At 32.0% G+C, this 18,285-nt stretch overlaps 1 protein-coding gene across 20 annotated transcripts in view; it reads right to left on the bottom strand.

Moving 5' to 3' along the window:
• LOC127727114 (FYN-binding protein 1-like) overlaps positions 1-18,285 on the bottom strand; it is a 36,169-nt gene that overhangs the window by 8,437 nt on the left and 9,447 nt on the right. For 13 of the 20 annotated variants that reach the window (XR_007993780.1, XR_007993779.1, XM_052234534.1 and 10 more), the window contains exons 2-11: positions 13,829-14,885; positions 10,120-10,264; positions 9,593-9,714; positions 8,980-9,003; positions 5,549-5,589; positions 4,400-4,467; positions 4,127-4,238; positions 3,694-3,759; positions 1,955-2,123; positions 576-634 (exon numbers count right to left, since the gene is read on the bottom strand). Coding sequence is in view for 18 of the 20 variants with exons in the window: in XM_052234534.1 (XP_052090494.1) it covers positions 576-634; positions 1,955-2,123; positions 3,694-3,759; positions 4,127-4,238; positions 4,400-4,467; positions 5,549-5,589; positions 8,980-9,003; positions 9,593-9,714; positions 10,120-10,264; positions 13,829-14,885 (1,863 nt within the window). In the remaining 2 variants the exon portion in view is untranslated. The remainder of the gene's footprint in view (positions 1-575; positions 635-1,954; positions 2,124-3,693; positions 3,760-4,126; positions 4,239-4,399; positions 4,468-5,548; positions 5,590-8,979; positions 9,004-9,592; positions 9,715-10,119; positions 10,265-13,828; positions 14,886-18,285) is intronic. The other 7 variants (XM_052234545.1, XM_052234544.1, XM_052234543.1 and 4 more) reach the window with 2 other exon arrangements.

Genomic DNA, 18,285 nt, shown 5'->3' with positions numbered 1-18,285 from the left:
TTCTGACCATTAAATGTTGCTGCGGAAGATTATTTGAATTTAAAAAAATTATATATATCGGGATTGCCCGAGATTCCGACACACATCAGTAAAATACTCTCAGCGGTTCGACACTACACAGTCATCCCAAAATTCGGACATTGGTTTATACCTTTGGTTAAAAGTGTTCATTATGTAATTAAATCTTTTGTCCTATCTTACACGGGTGTTGTTGGTTTTTGCACACAGAATAATTTTCGTTCAAGGTTTTATGGCGTGCTATTTACTAAGTCAAATTGAAACGATAATCGTCTACCATTTATCATAAAACTTTATATAGTTTTGAGTTTTATCAAGAGGCAAGAAAGAACACTAAAGTTAGACTTAAAGACATTATAACAATGTGCTAAACACGAGGTTGATGTTAACTGTATATACAATACCAAATAGTAATTGTTGATGTATCCATTCTTTATCCGATGTCCGAAGTAGAGTTACAGACTAATGCGGTGTTGACAAATTGAAGCAATAAAAAAAAAATTAATAAAAAGAAAAATGAAAATAGCATGTATGAATAAAGCAAAAGCAAAGCTTACACTACGTATGAGATTGTTGTCTACCTCGACATTATTCGAGTCCACATAACCAATTGTATCTACAAAGACAGATTATTTTATTAATTTGAAACCAAATATGTTTCATATGTCTTTTGCACATTCTATAGTATACGTTTCAAATTTTTACCTTATCTGTTGCAATATAGCAACTGTAACTGCATTTACATCAAGATGTCGTTAAATGAAATTGGATACCCGCTTTTCAATAACATATGATCAAATCGCTGAAAGACCCCCTCTTAAATTATTGAAAACTATCATTCTGCATTGAAAAACAATATCTTGGTGTAAATAAGATACACCCATTTGGGCTAACGCCCTCAAGCCCACCGTGTATCTAATACATATTTTGTAAAATTTTACTAGTGATGTTTTACATAAATCTGATAAAGGGCTTCACCTGGCCCGCATGATACGACCGTAGCATGTCAACAAGGTAGAGTTGAACAGGACTATATCAAAGTTGAACGTAGACAAAAGTATTGGGCTTTATTGAGCCAGTTACCTTTCGGAGACAGTTATTGTAAATACAACAATTATCTCTTACACTACTGAATACGTACACCAAATCTAATGAAAAAATGGACTTTTTTCAGTGGTTGTCGTTTGTTGGTGTGGTTCATAAGTGTTTCTCGTTTCTCGTTTTTTTATGTAGATTAGACCATTGTTTTTCCTGTTTGAATTGTTTTACACTAGTCATTTTTGGGCCCTTTATAGCTTGCTGTTCGGTGTGAGCCAAGGCTCCGTGTTGAAGGCCGTACTTTGATCTATAATTGTTTACTTTTTATACATTGTTACTTGGACGGAGAGTTGTCTCATTGGTACTCATACCACATCTTCTTATTTATATTTTTCGGAGTAATAAGATGAATGGAAAAAAAAACGCATCCAAATCAGACTTACAATGAACAAAATACAAGTGTTAGCGCAAATCCCCTTTTAAACCTTAAATCGCAAGAACCATAGTATGATCTAGATCATACTTGATTAAAATACATCGCTATGAAATACTAGCTGCGGAACCGTAACTCTAATTGTCCTTATTATATTATTAATGATTTGTGCAGATGGTCCGTAAATTGTCAAAAAATATCATAAGGACCTATAAGCTACGGTTCCGCAGCTAGTGAAATACATGCATCGATTTTCACATGGAATTTAAAGGGGAAATTCAAATTAGATGTCATAACTAAAGTTACCTAATTTAAGTAATGGTCCGTTTTGAAACATATTATACAGTACACGGTAATAACAAAAGTTCATATCTCAAGAAAAAGTGTGGCATTTAAAACAAATGATTCAATTTAATTTATATGTGTACTTGATGAAAAAGTTGTCCAATGAAAGTTAGATACTACCTTCATTGTCCTCTAATTTGACTAGCCATCTTCCTTTTGGGGCTCTTTTATCCATACATATAATTATAACTCTTTGGTCTTTTGTAACTGTTAAGTCTTTCCCCTTTCCTTTGGCATCTTCCTTAATAGCTCCTTTAGTACTACATTCTTCCAGCTCGCTTAGCTCAATCTAAATCACGATAAATAACCAAGTTGAATGTAGATATATTGAAATGTTTTATTTCCATTAAATGGGCTCACAAAGAGCAAGCTCAGCATATTACAATATGACATTATTTAAACAACAACATATAACAATTATGTAGTATACATTCAAAGAAAAGAAAAAGAAGTTTGAAATGAATGAACTACACACACATATAAATAAATATATTTACAAGTGTAATACCTCCTTCTCAGGCACACCCCAACATGTAAAAGCGCTTTTAATAAATTGGCAATTTATTGGATAAAATTATGTAACTTAACTGCAAAAGCCACCAAGGGACGGTGCTGCACGTCAAGGTTGGAGATAGACGCACATGGTATACATGCATGTAAATAGACAATTTGATTAAAATATTATGAGCAGTTGCACAAACCTGGCATGTCATCCTCGTGTCTGATGCAGAGGGGTTAGTGGTATATATATTAAAGTGATCGTTGAACACATAGTGAAAAAGCCTATACCATTTTGCAGGTGATTTAGAGCTTGACTATGCAGTATTGCTGTCTATATTATACTGATGAAGACTGTATACATGTTAGCCTCTAGATGTTATTAGGTTATTTTGTTGTAAGGTTGCTGTACTATTGACATATATCCCATATCTCCGTTTCTTCATACACTATCTTTTTAATATACATAATACATAATATTTTTATATCAACACATCTAACATTTTGTTCAATTCTAACTAAAGTCCTTTCAGACAGATGATTGATCAATTGGTGTTTGCTTTACGCCGCCTTTCAGACAGATTAGCTAAAAGTTTTAATTATTGTTAAATTATAGCAAATTTTCCAATTGTCTCAAATAAGCTGCGACTCAACTTAATTGTACTTGTATAGTTTTTATTATTTACAAAAAACAATTAAACTTATATATAATTTCGATATAATAAATTGGTAAAAAAATACTAAAAATAAACTGTGGAAGTATAATTCCATTCGAAAATGTACAAGTCGTCCTTCAGAACTTTTTTGTTTGACAAAATACTTATTGGCAGAAGTTATAGGTATTCTTTTGTTGTTAAATATCAACACTATTACAAGTAAGTATTTAGCTTTTTTTTTTTTATATCAATTATGATATTTTTCATAGTCTGTACTTTTTCTTTACTTGATTTTTTGCACTATTCTATTATTGACACTGCACTGCTTCAGATACACAAATAACGACATTACTGTATGAAAGCTATTTATAAATACACTGGACGATATTGAGAGTGTAAAACTTCAAATCAACATACTCAGTACTTGCAGCATTCCTCGGTACGATATTATATATATCATTTTTTTATTTTTGTTTGCTATTTATTCTGTTATACCAATAATATCAAATAACGTGCTTTTTCGGGTATTGTACAAAAGTATTTACAAAGATTGGGTAGTGAATGTAATCACATAATCATATGATCGATCTTTTAAATACATGATTTAAAACGGCGAACTCCTTTCTGAAAAGTAAAGTGTACTAAAACAATTGAAATCCATGACTATGAGATGTATCTACTCACTTTTTTCCTTTTTGTATTTACCTTGAATTTACTTTTTAAATCTTTTGCTCTTTTCTCTTGTTTTTTCCTTTCCTCTTCTTGTTTTTTCTACGAAACATCATAATTATTAAAAGCAATTACTTGTCAATGTCTGTAATATTTACATTTTCACTTAACCTTTTTACCTTGCAATTTGTTAAGCTATTTCTATGATAATGATTAAACATTGCATCGTTAAATGAATTTATAATTATGAAAAAGTATACTATTTGTGTTAATAGCTATTTCCATTTTAAGATAAAAAAGGGGGAGATATTTCTAAATTTTATGTAACCAATATCTAATGGATACTGAGAAACAACCGCCCTTTTAAAAAAACCAAGTACATATGTATATACATATTAAGCGGGATTTGCACATTTTGCTATGATTCGTAGGAATAGAAATGATGTGGTTGAAATGCAATCAACAATACCTTTTCTTCTTTTTCTTTTTTCTTTCTTTCCTTTTCTGAAAGTTGTTCTGTTTTATTATTATCATTCGAAACTGTATTGTTATTAGTTTTCTCCTGCAATTTTGCCACCTCACTGCAAAACAAAATGATTTAAGAACCTTTAAGCATTTCATATTATTGTTTTAGAAGTTTGAATTTCATATACAGCTCAACCAACATTTCTAGCTACATTAGAACAAACTAAAACATTATTTAAAACGAATTTCTAGGCAAATTAACAGAGGAACAACGTACGTAATAACGTCGTCAAGTGGCTCGTACAGTTCACCATCAGATTCTGGATCAGCTTCTATAACATTGGACTGAAAATTAAAAAGTAGAATCATATCAGTTTTATGCTTAAATCAAACTAAATAACGTTTAAGCAGTTTCGTCAAATAAACGTGTAATTAAATTTTTATATTAATTCTTAACAAACGTGTATTGTTTTGCACCCCAAGAGATAAACTAACGGTGTTTAATGACAAGACATGAGTCCTTATCATATACCAAGGTCACCCAAGTTATATCTGAACTTATAGACCTGCTGCATTACAATCTTATATCTTGATAAACACAATAACAAACACTAACATATAAACCAATTCTATTAACTAACAAATTTCTGACTTGAGAAATCAACATCCTGGTACATCTTTGATGACTTTCTACATTTATTTTACATTCATAGCTTATTTTCGTAAGTTTTATTACAAAAATAGAAAATTAAAAAAAATACAGCAGATATAGTCACATCCAAAGGTATCGAAATACTGTTATATTAAACGGAACTTTTTTCTTTAATCCAAATATATGGTACCAGAAGTCCATTACTAGACGAAGTGGTCTAGTAATGGACTTCTGATGGTACCTATATTGCCGTATAAAGAGTGGAGACATCATACTTATCGATGAAAACAAAACGACCGTCAAAAGAACGCAATTTGTTAATGTCTAAATTAACACTCCAGAAATACCATTTGTTGTCTGTTTAGAATTCTGTGCTTGAAGAGCTTATTGTTGAGAACTTTTTGGCCCATTAACATGAGTTTTGTAAAAAAATAATTAACAATGAATACATAGACGGTGTTAGTTAACTAATTAACAATGAATACATAGACGGTGTTAGTTAACTAATTAACAATGAATACATATAGACGGTGTTAGTAAACTTGTCAACAAACCAGAAATACTGCTGAACATTTACAGAACTTGATGGAAACTTACAAGCAGGAGGCCAATACATATATTGTGAATACTTTAATCTAAAGATTCAGGTTTTTGTTGAGAACGCTGAAACATTAGCCATATTAGAATGTTTTGTTGTACGCTTTTTAAAATGCTACAAAGAATATTATACATTCTGAAATGATGAACTATAACATGTAAATGGAGTGTACTCACCGTTGATACCGGCTGTATGGGTGGCTCGGGCAAAGGTTCCTCTACAAATACAAAAACAGTTGATTATACTGAAAAATATCATCTGAAAGCAATACCAAAAAAGGAGAATCTGATAATCGATCTAAGGCATTGCATTTGTGTGTGTGTGTTTTTTTTATTAGAAACTATACTTTTCTTTTTTCATCAGCAGCTTGTTCGGGTCAAATTTATAACCGTCAGGTCAAACGTCATGACGTCGGCGATAAGTCCGGGTGAATAAAGTTTAATACGCATATTCAGTAATCTGACATATCTAACTTTGACTTTACATCTTTTAAACATTTCCTTAATGTATATAAAAAGCGTTATATTGATTTGGAAATCTTAAACAGGACGATTTTAACATAGAAAAATAGTTTTCGATTCCTGGTACATCTATCATTTTATCTTTTACTCGAAACATTTTTATTGCTTAAAATGTACGATACGTTTTTAAATATCAGTTTGTATACAAAAGGTATTTAGAAAGACATCTACACTTTTTTTTTTACAATTAAGAGTATTTTTCAACTTTTAAATGGACCAACTTATAACAAAAACAGCAACATAGAACTCAGTTTCTATTTTTTTTTTTATCATAACACTTATTTGGATCATCTTGAATTTATACATTTTCTATTCAACAAATCATATCGAGTTTCTTGATGTAAAAAGACACAACAGCTTAAGTGCTACTCAGTAAAATTACTACACAGTCTAAATTACAACTATAGAAGCTCACCACCTCTTTATCGACATATTACGGCTTCATTTTTACAATCTAAGGGTAAAGAAATGTAGCTAGCTGTACTTCTCCTGTCCTTAACTTAAACATTTCCTGAAGGGGTGAGTAGAGAGGGGGAGTCCGTTTAAAACCGTGGGATATATATATATATATAAGTTTAAATTGAAAACAACGTTCAAACCTATGATTGCGTTGGATAAAAACCGCAATTTTTATACGTGTGCATGCAAAACAAATTTCTTGGTAGAGGGGTCTAAATACAACACAAACAACATTTTCCAAAAGACCAAAAAAGTGAAAAAGTATATTTTACGGATGTTTTTAAACCCTGCTGACTTCCATTGGCGATTGCCAAATAAACGGATCACAAGATGTAACAAAATGGATCTAAATATATATTAAATGACTGAATAATAGCCAACGATAGATCTAACGTGGCGATGGATCATATAATTATGATACAGTACACTACAAAATATAATATATAACAAGTCTAAAAGGGTATTACATCACCAAAAAATAATAATAAAATGAACAAATGTTAAATATTTCGGATAACAGATATCCTCCATCAGTATGATCACGATGTAAAATGAATCATATCAATCTAGTCTGATTATAAAACTATAACAATCTTGAAATTTATACAATAAAACAGTCAAAACTGAACATCATATACACGTCCGATGGAGAATGTCTGTCTTAAAGTTGTCACATGTTTAGACGTGTATAATAAAATTAGAATTTGATGTGGCGGCATGGTAATTTACATTATCATCCTTTGCGACCGACAAAGTAGCTGATCTGAAAGGTACATCATCTACTTGCCACTATACATCATGTACTGTGTTACAACCCTAGATAATGCCGACGAGGAAAGGCATTACATCGACCACTGAAAGCTATACCTTTTATGTAGCCTAGGTGGTCGAGTGGTCTAGGCGCGCTGGACACGGTGCAGGCGGTGTTGCCACCATGTCACAGAAGCAAGGGTTCGAATCCCGCTGAGGGAAGAACAAAAAGTTAACGCAAATTTGAAGATTTGACATTGTTGGGCTAAATTTGAGACAAGTTATATATATATATACATAGCATCGTCTGATCGGTCCAATTGTTAGGAGAGTACACGTTGCCGAACTACTAAATCAATTTATTGTACATTTGTTCTTGTCCTAAATATTCATAAACATTGGTCTCTGAACATTAAGCAAATAATAAACTTTCTTTAATTTTACTTTTTTTTTACTTTTTATTTAAAAATTAAGACATTTTAGGCTTTTACTGAAGATCAATTTTGAGCTGATGGAGAGAACATTATATTTGAAATTGAAATGAATGTAAACAAAACGTCAGAAATTTAACATGGAAACGGACATTATCAAAGTGCTAGATTATATGTGTTCGTTTGGTGGACATGTTTGTCAACAGAATATTGTCGGCATTTCTATGAGAACTTACTTTACTCCTCTTTTTGATGATTTGTGAAGCAAAATATAAAAAAAGAACAAAGCATTATTCTTTAACTCCATGTTTCGCTATATAGACATTGATCCCTCACTGAATAATTCAAAGTTTGGTGAGTTTGTTGTGTTTTGTAGACTCATGGTTGTTTGTGTATTCGTTTTTTTTTGCCATGGATTTGTAGGTCTCTCTTCTACTTATGAGGCTGGTATCTTCCTTGGTCGTATCTTTTGAACATTGAAATAATGGATAATACAGATACAACTTATAAGTCTAATTCATATATTGACTTAAATCTAGAAATTGACAATTATGACATGTTGAGAAAACTTGACGACAATAGATATGATTTTAATTTTCCATTTCTATTCAGCAACATTCCATAAGCGCCTTCTTATAGAGAAATATATATATCCCAGTTGAAAACATATTCCACAGCAAGTATTTCCTCGATATATTGTTGCTTCTAACAAGGCAGCTATTGAACAAGGGTTCCCATTAATAAAGCTGAAGTCACCCCATCGAAGAGAGTAGGGACAATGAGGCGAATACCGACACTTTTTCCATTACTGAGTGCAAAAATCAAAGTTATCATTACATGATCTTAAATTTGCCATAGCAATAATAAATTTTATATATGATGAGTTACCATATCAACAAACCATGGCAAAACAGTTTGTTTTGTTAATTTTGTTAATTTTTCTTGTTTTCATCTTGTTTTCATATTCATGCATATTGCAATAAACAACAGCCTAATATCTAAGGGGTACTGTTAGTAATTAAGTTGTATGGAACGTAGAGAATATAACAAATGAGTCATAAATGAATGGGTACTATACACTCACTACAGAATATACATGTAAGAAATAACATGCAGAAGAAACCGTAATATTGTTGTTATAAGACTCAAAGAACAAGTTCTAGAGGAAAAGTATCCGTGCGTTAGAAATAAAAAGCAACGAAACTGTTGTTACTTATTTCTTTTTTGAAAATCATGTCACCAATGAAGCATATTAGAGTGGCATCAGATAGCACTCTTTAAACTACAGTAAAAGTAAGAATTTAAAGTAAAAATGGTTTAGGCCGAGATGATTATTTCTGTTTTATTACCAGAATGTCGGCTAGAATGCATGCTGTTATAAATGCGAGTTCTGATAGGTTCAACAAGAGAGCTGCAAATCATGCAGCAATTGAATTAATACTATACCTTGAATTGGAATACATGGAAGTTCTACATAAAATACCCATTTTATTATTAAATGTGCATTAAACTATATTGATATTTGATATTTAAAATTTTGAACTGATATATCATGTTAAGGTGGTACCTAACACTACAGGGAGATAACTCTGTAAAAATCAGCTAAACGTTTTAATCACGTTGTATTGTTGTAGGAAATATTAAGCTTCTCAATGATCAAAATTAGTGTTTGTCAAACTGCTATATAACCAAAGAAATTTTTCTGATAAAGTGGTTGGTTCAAATTTTTTGAAATTTTTATATTTTTGTCAAAGGGTCAAAGTAAACATTTTGTCAAAATTTTAGGAAAATTAAACGAGCCAAATTAATATTAGTCAAGGTATTGGGTTCCACCGTAACGAGGGGTATTCGGTTTATAAGTGTGAACACAATTCATCTGACATTAGAAAATTCATGGAAAATACACTGGTTATTAAATCCAGGATACTTGAATGAGTTGTAATTGTTGTATAAAAATAATTGCAAACGTATCTGACCATTTCTACAAGTTCTACATAATTAAACGAAACAAAATTCTGTGATTTAGCATGATGCTAATTGTTGAGATTAATTTACCAACCAGGAAGGTTTCCACGCCTTGGTGGTCTACCCGGAATAACGGGTGGCGGTGCTTCGTCACTTTGAGCACTAATTCCATCATCATAAACTTCATCACATTCTTCGTCTTCTGTCATAGGGGGTCTGTAATACATAACAACTTAAATTACTGATTATAGAACATTAAATTTTAGCGTAATTGAAACTGCTTTATTTTTTAGGAAAAAAAAGTGTCTTGACCTAAGGTTAAGCCAGACATTTACACACATTCCCCTTACCCTAATAATTTAACCAATAATAATGGCATGGCACATTGAAAATATGTTTTACCATTATTTTTTTTTACATAGAATTTGATGTTAAGCGAATATCTATCAATATTGCAAAATATCTCATGCGATTGGCTTTATATTTATTTAGGAAAAAAAATAAATATTTCCAATGGTCATTTTTTTGTGACATGTGTTTGCATCAATGCTGATTTTGAAACCATCAACAGTTTACGAAAATGTGTGAGTAATGTATAAAGATAAAGATTGGAGCACTTACATCATGGATACAGGTCTATTCGTTGATTGACGTGTAATCTCAGGAGGGGGAGGAGGGAAGTCTGCACCGGTACCATCATCCGGTAATTCTTCATAAAGTTCTTCATCCATTTCGACAAAACCTCCGGACGGAGGTCGCTCGGATTCTGGAATGTATAATGTTATGATGTTATGATGTTATAATGCAAAGTTAAAGAAAAAGAAAGTTTTATCAGGTCGATAGTTTCAAAAGTTATTTCCACTAATGAAATCACAGAATCAAAATTTATATTTGTCTCTATTCCCATTTCTTATGCTTTAGTGCAAACTTCATGGACCCACGAAACTACCGACCAGTAACTCTTTTGTCGTCCATGATAAACCTGTGAATACTATATTGAAAAAGATATTTTGTAATTATCTTGATGTAATTTTAATCACCAATGAAAATCATGCAGGTTTTACAAAAGAGTTCTCCACCGATCACATTTTTACTTTATATTCTTTTTAGATTTAGAAAAGAAGAAAATATATTGCGTTTTCACTAGTTTGATCGTCTTAGATATGCATGAAATATTTGCTGAACGTTAAGCATTCACAAATCAATCAATCAATCATTAATTTGATTCTGTACATAATAAGTTGCGTTTATATGAATAAGACAAAAGGAAAGTTCTTCGGAGTTATTCAGAAGATGTATGATAATGCGAATTCACAATTATAGTTGGAGTTGCACAAAGATAAAAAACTTTCAGTATTTGTAAAAAAGGATTTACCAACATTTTGTTCTGCTAAGATTAAAAATAGGGGAGAATCGAAATTCTTAAATTATTCTAAAAACCAAACAGAAAAAGGAAAAAAGAATTTAAATAAATATATAAGAATTTTATGAAGAAATGGCTCACAAAAGAAAATGGAACAGACAAACATGCTATACAAAAATGAGGAAGCTTGTATGGTTTTCTGTAGGCAGCTCGGAAAATCAATTGTCTATATTATGTAAATCAAATTTCTTTGATAACGTAATGACAATTTTTTTTTATGGTTTAAACTTTCGGGGAATTCCAAATTTTTACATTTAAGAATAGGTACATTTAATTTTTGTAAAATGTTTATTACTCAAACAGTCAACTACAAATACATTTGTCTATAAATTTTCTATAAATGTTGAAATGCACATGATCAATTTCTTGAGGAGGATCATAAATGCAAATAAAACAAGAATTTATAACTATTCTTCACTTGTTTCATGGATTGCTTTTAATTAAAAACTAGATGTGTCGTAACGACACGAATTGCTCCGCTCGCAAAAAAGCTTGAAGCCATTTTTAGGAGTGGAAATTTGAGAATGAAAGTCTGTATAACTGTTTAGTATTTTCTCGAAATTTTCAAAGTCCAAAGCCCGTAATTTCGGCACAAATCAGTGGAGCGGAACCAGACATAAACTCAATCTGTAACTCTTATTAGTAGACTCACATACAAAAAAATCAGCTCAATATGTGAAGGTGTTTAGAAAAAAGTCCGTATAACTGCTATATTCGTGAAATATTTAAAGTCCAAAGCCCGTAATTTCGGCAAAAATCAGCGGAGCGGAACCAAACGTAAACTTGTTTTGTAACTCATCATAGTAGACCCACATACTAAAAATTAGCCTAATATGTGAAGGAGTTTAGAAAAAAAATGTCCGTACAAGTTTTCTTGCGGAATGACGGATAAGGGTAAAACTATACAAATACGGTTTTGAAATAAACGTCTACTACAACCAATGTTGACCAATGTGTATATGTAATTTAATATACAGCACAAACAACATTTTCCAAAAGACCAAAAAGTGAAAAAGTATATTTTAACAAAACGCATTTGACTAACAGGTCGAACAACTGATGTTCTTAAACCCTGCTGACTGCCATGGCGATTGCCAAATAAACGTACCACAAGATGTAACAAAATGGATCGTATTTTAATACCAAACAGAAAACAATAAACTTACGGAAAAGATGTTTACCGCAAACATGAGGTGCAAAAATTTGTAAACCATATCCGGATTTCGACAATTAATGTCTTTTCAGTGATATTAGGAATTGAAACGGTATTTGGAAGGCCATATAATTTATCTCAATTTAGGATAGACTCTTGAATTTTGAAGAGTCGAAATAGGATGAACGGATCATATAAACCCGAAGGAAAATATAATACAAGCCGAAACGCAAAAAATATAAACAAGTCTAAATTGAAAACAAAGTTCAAACCTATGATTGCGTTGGATAAAAACCGCAATTTTTATACGTGTGCATGCAAAACAAATTTCTTGGTAGAGGGGTCTAAATACAGCACAAACAACATTTTCCAAAAGACCAAAAAGTGAAAAAGTATATTTTATCAAAACGCATTTGACTAACAGGTCGAACAACTGATGTTCTTAAACCCTGCTGACTGCCATGGCGATTGCCAAATAAACGTTTCACAAGATGTAACAACATGGATCTTAATTATTAATTTATTACCAAACAGAAAACAATAAACTAGCGGAAAAGATGGTATACCGCAAACATGAGGTGCAAAAATTTGTACACCATATCCGGATTTCGACAATTAATGTCTCTTCAGTGAAGTTAGGAATCGAAACGGTATTTGGAAGGCCATATAATTTATCTCAATTTAGGATAGACTTTTGAATTTTGAAGAGTCGAAATAGGATGAACGGATCATATAAACCCGAAGGAAAATATAATACAAGTCCAAACGAAAAAATATAAACAAGTCTAAATTGAAAACAACGTTCAAACCTATGATTACGTTGGATAAAAACCGCAATTTTTATACGTGTGCATGCAAAACAAATTTCCTGGTATAAAAATAGCGCTTTTTATCCAACCCAATCATAGGTTTGAACTTAGTTTTCAATTTAGACTTGTTTGTAATTTGATATATACAGGTTCCAGATACATGTGTTTAAAATGTTGAATTTGCGACTCAAAGACCAACTAAAGCAGGATATTTTCTCATATATAATAGTTTTTATCGGTGTTCCCACTTGTCTGTGTGTATCACTCTGCATATTCATATTGTAAAAAATCAGCTGCTCGACACAATATCTTTTATAGATTTTACAATATCAATATGCAGACAACCTGTAATTCAGTGCATGCCGTTTGTTGCCGTCTATTACATCGTTTTTTGTTTATTGTTTTGTACATACATCAAGCCGTATTTATTTTTTTCGTTTCAATTGTTTTAAATTTGTCATTCGGGGCATTGGCTTGTTATGCGGTATGGGTTTTGCTTATTGTTGAAGTCCGTACGATGACCAATATATTAGTTGCTAACTTCTACGTCATTTGGTCTCTGGTGGAGAGTTGTCTCAATGGCAATCATACCACATCTTTTTCCCAAAAATGCGGCAAATTTGTTCCTTCGGTATTATAGCAGATATATCAGTGTAGATTTAAGTGTGAAAGTCATAGCTTGACGATTGAGACAGGAAAGTTGAACGGATCTGCAAGAAATCATACCACATCGGGGATGAAAACCACTTCTAAACTTGACTTCTTCTTTTGTAAGATGTTCACACATGCATGCAATCGAAGAACTGTTCTACATATATTTTCTTCCTTCTGATTTTCTAGTTAATGAGAATAAAATATTCGTTCATTTATCCATTTATCCATTCATTTGAATAACTAAGGACATATTGCTTACAACAGAAAAACAAGAAGAAATAGAAAACTTACCCTCCTCTGAAGACAGAAATTTCTTCTTAAAGTTCTTTTTGTATTCTAAAACAATAGTATCCAAATTTATATCCAGTATCTTCAATGGCTTAGGAGGAGGTCTATTGGGACTATCTGAACTTGAAATTTCAACTAGAAAAAACTTTTTGTTATCTAAATTTCTTGTAAAGGACTTTCTTTTGATAGATTTCCCTCGTTTTATGTTTCTCAACTGAGGTTCACTGTCTGTTTGTTCATTCTCACTTTTTTGTCCCATACTTTCTTTCCGTTTTTGTATTGCACGCATTAATTCAGATTGAGGATCCCCTCCGGCAGAAGGAGGTGGTCCGGCAAAAGAAAATGGTTTTGGTTTGCTTGGAGAAATAATCTTGTCGTGTTCTGTAGAACTCGTGGTACTAGGTTTCCGTGGAGTTGGCGGAGGCAGTTTACTCTCGGGTTTTATTGGTGTGGTTGGAGGTTTACTATCAGACTTAACAGGAGAAGGCAATTTTGGTTGAAACATTCCAGAGATCACAGCCTTCTTCTCTGCAATGTCTACCTTTTCCGGCATTAATGGTTTCACAGGCTCAGCTTTACCATCAGTATTTTCACTATCACCCTGTTGAAACTTTTTTAAACGACTAGCTAGTCCTTGTGATGGTATATTTTTGTTTTCTAGCGGTTTTATACCCACATCCGTTTGTTTTTGCCATGGCGGCTTCGGACTAGGTTTATCGTCAATTCCAGGTTTGTTTTTAATACTGTTGAATCTTGACACAAATTCTGAATTAAGTTGTACCCCAGAAGTACTATTTTTCACAGAAGAAACTACATCTCTATTTTTGTTTGCAATCTCACCAATGGTTTTCTTTGGTATATTATTATTGTTAGGTGGGAAATTGACATCTCCATTTGTAGCCACGTCTGACCGTTTTGGTGTTGGTGGTTTTGCTGCTGGTTTAGATGGTAATGAAGGTTTTGGTCCTTGCATGGCTGGTTCAAAGATGGACTTTATACGTCCTACAGCACGTCTGTTTGTTATACTCGTTCCATCGTCATATATGTCTTGATCATCATCCTAATCAAATAAACAAAATATCTAAGTTTTAAATACAAACACTGTAACCTTTGGTTGGCAATTAAAATAAATACTGTGTTTAACTTATTTTTTTTAGCATTTCCGGCTCCAAAGTTGTATTTAATTCAATGGTACAATTGAAATATAATTTCCTTTGAAATTGAACAGTTTCACCAGGATTTAACTTAAAATGCAATTTAATAAAAATTGGCAAACAAAATAGAGCACAAATATGTGTTTATAGACCAAGAGTAAAACAATTCTGTTTCAATGATGTGCAAATCTACATCATGATTCTATTCAAAGTTTATAGAAGTACAGTCGGTTGGCGTTTTTTTTTTTTTCGTTTGAACATTTCATTCTTTCTGTATATTTTGCATATTAGATTTAAGGTGAGTCCTGTGGCAAAATAATTCATATTTAACTGTAAAACGTCGCATGAGAATTATATTGTTCTATTACCTATTTTTTTTTAAATATGCCTATATTTTGTACACAGTATAATACAACTATGTTCTATCTGTATGATTATAAAAGTAAGGAGGTGTGGTATGATTGCCCATGAGACAACTATCCACCTAAGTTCAAATGAAATGGATGTAAGCAATTATAAAAACCCATGATGTTTCATATATAGCTTTACTCCTTTGTTAGCATTATGTTCAGTATTAAACTGTTTTTACTCCTTTCTCATTTCCTGTACTCTGCTCTATAATGTTCTATCTCCATAGCCAATATGATATCTTGGCTTGGGTCACATCGAAAAAGTTGAAAGAGGTCAATTTTATAAAGTGTCAATTACTTGGTGAGTTAATTCATTATATCTTCCTTCTAAATGTCAGAGATTGTTTAATTTTCTAGGAAAACAGATGTTGTAACTTGACAAATAATATAAATAGATTATTAAACTGAAGAAGGATGCATTTCATTATCAAATAGCGATTCATCACTATAATATATGAAAAAAAAAAAAACAAACATACTCTTAATATATTTTTTTATATATGATATTGGAATAGCAAAATCAAGTATGACAGTCAACAACAACATTAGATTTAAAAATACATCTGTCTCGAAATATTTCATCTTCATTGGAATAATATGGGTAATATTATGAATTTTTCATGATTTTATGAAGAACCTTATTCATACACTAGTAATTTTTGGGGCCCTTTATAGCTTGCTGTACGGTGTGAGCCAAGGTTCCGTGTTGAAGACCGTACTTTGACCTATAATGGTTTACTTTTATAAATTGTGACTTGGATGGAGAGTTGTCTCATTGGCACTCATACTACATCTTCTTATATCTACTTTCTTTAAGTTGCAGTGACACGTCACAGTGGTGTTCCTATAACAGTCATAGATCTGCCAGATTTAGTAATCATTCCTATATTTTCTTGTTTTGAACTTGAAGAGCTAATAACTATTGTGAATCAGACCGTTTACCAAATAATGTCTGTGGAAAAACTTTCTCATTCCCTTTATTTGTGCAAGAAAGATCTAGAGTACATTTTATTGCATTCTAGTTGTTTCTGTTGTTTGATATATCATTGTCCTATTAGTTACGACGACAGCATAGCTAGTTTAGACCTATTCGTGTTTGTTATATCATTGCCCTATTACGACGACAGTATAGCTAGTTTAGACCTATTCGTGTTTGTTATATCATTGCCCTATTACGACGACAGCATAGCTAGTTTAAACCTATTCGTGTTTGTTATATCATTGCCCTATTACGACGACAGCATAGCTAGTTTAGACCTATTCGTGTTTGTTATACCATTGCCCTATTACGACGACAGCATAGCTAGTTTAGACCTATTCGTGTTTGTTATATCATTGCCCTATTACGACGACAGCATAGCTAGCTATAGTTTAAACCTATTCGTGTTTGTTATATCATTGCCCTATTACGACGACAGCATAGCTAGTTTAAACCTATTCGTGTTTGTTATATCATTGCCCTATTACGACGACAGCATAGCTAGTTTAGACCTATTCGTGTTTGTTATATCATTGCCCTATTACGACGACAGCATAGCTAGTTTAAACCTACTCGTGTTTGTTATATCATTGCCCTATTACGACGACAGCATAGCTAGTTTAAACCTATTCGTGTTTGTTATATCATTGCCCTATTACGACGACAGCATAGCTAGTTTAAACCTATTCGTGTTTTTTATATCATTGCCCGATTACGACGACAGCATAGACAAATGTTCTATAACGCTTACGTTTTACCTCACTTAGATTATTGTTGTTCAATATGGGGAAACTGTAATAACTTTCTATTAGATAGTTTACTAAAACTGCAAAAGAGAGCAGCAAGAATAATTTTAGACGAACATGATTACACCAAACCTTCAAGCGAATTATTTCACGAATGTAACATTGTGGCGATTACACAAAGAATTCATTATCATAAATCATTACTAATGTATAAGGCAAAACATGGCTTAGATCCAGAATATATGTCCAGTCTTATTTTATCAGCTTCTGCAAACCAAAAATACAATACGAGATTTTCGTCCTCAGATAATTTTATAATTCCAAAACCAAATACAGAGTTGTATAAGTCTAGTTTCTCGTACAATGGACCAAAAGTATGGAATGCTCTTCCTAATTCAATTAAAAAATCAAACACAGTATTAGAATTTAAACATAACTACAAATCTATGTACTTTTAACATTACCATGATATTTGTACTGTAATGCCATATATAATAATTGTTTATTGTATTTAAATTGTATTACATCTTTATTTATCATTATTATTGAATATGTATTGTTTATTTTTAATGTAATTATTATTGTATTAAGAGAGCCTTATTGAAAATTGGTGTAATCCAAATGAGTTACTCTCTCTAAATAAAGATCTTATAAATATTATTATTATTATTATAGTTTAAACCTATTCGTGTTTGTTATATCATTGCCCTATTACGACGACAGCATAGCTAGTTTAAACCTATTCGTGTTTGTTATATCATTGCCCTATTACGACGACAGCATAGCTAGTTTAGACCTATTCGTGTTTGTTATATCATTGCCCTATTACGACGACAGCATAGCTAGTTTAAACCTATTCGTGTTTGTAATATCATTGCCCTATTACGACGACAGCATAGCTAGTTTAGACCTATTCGTGTTTGTTATATCATTGCCATATTACGACAACAGCATAGCTAGTTTAAACCTATTCGTGTTTGTTATATCATTGCCCTATTACGACGACAGCATAGCTTGTTTAAACCTATTCGTGTTTGTTATATCATTGCCCTATTACGACGACAGCATAGCTAGTTTAGACCTATTCGTGTTTGTTATATCATTGCCCTATTACGACGACAGCATAGCTAGTTTAAACCTATTCGTGTTTGTAATATCATTGCCCTATTAC

Source organism: Mytilus californianus, unplaced genomic scaffold, assembly GCF_021869535.1.
Source record: "Mytilus californianus isolate M0D057914Y unplaced genomic scaffold, xbMytCali1.0.p SCAF_19, whole genome shotgun sequence".
Taxonomy (NCBI): domain Eukaryota; kingdom Metazoa; phylum Mollusca; class Bivalvia; order Mytilida; family Mytilidae; genus Mytilus; species Mytilus californianus.
The sequence above is the reverse complement of the archived record's forward strand: the minus strand, read 5'-3'. Positions and strand labels throughout refer to the sequence as shown.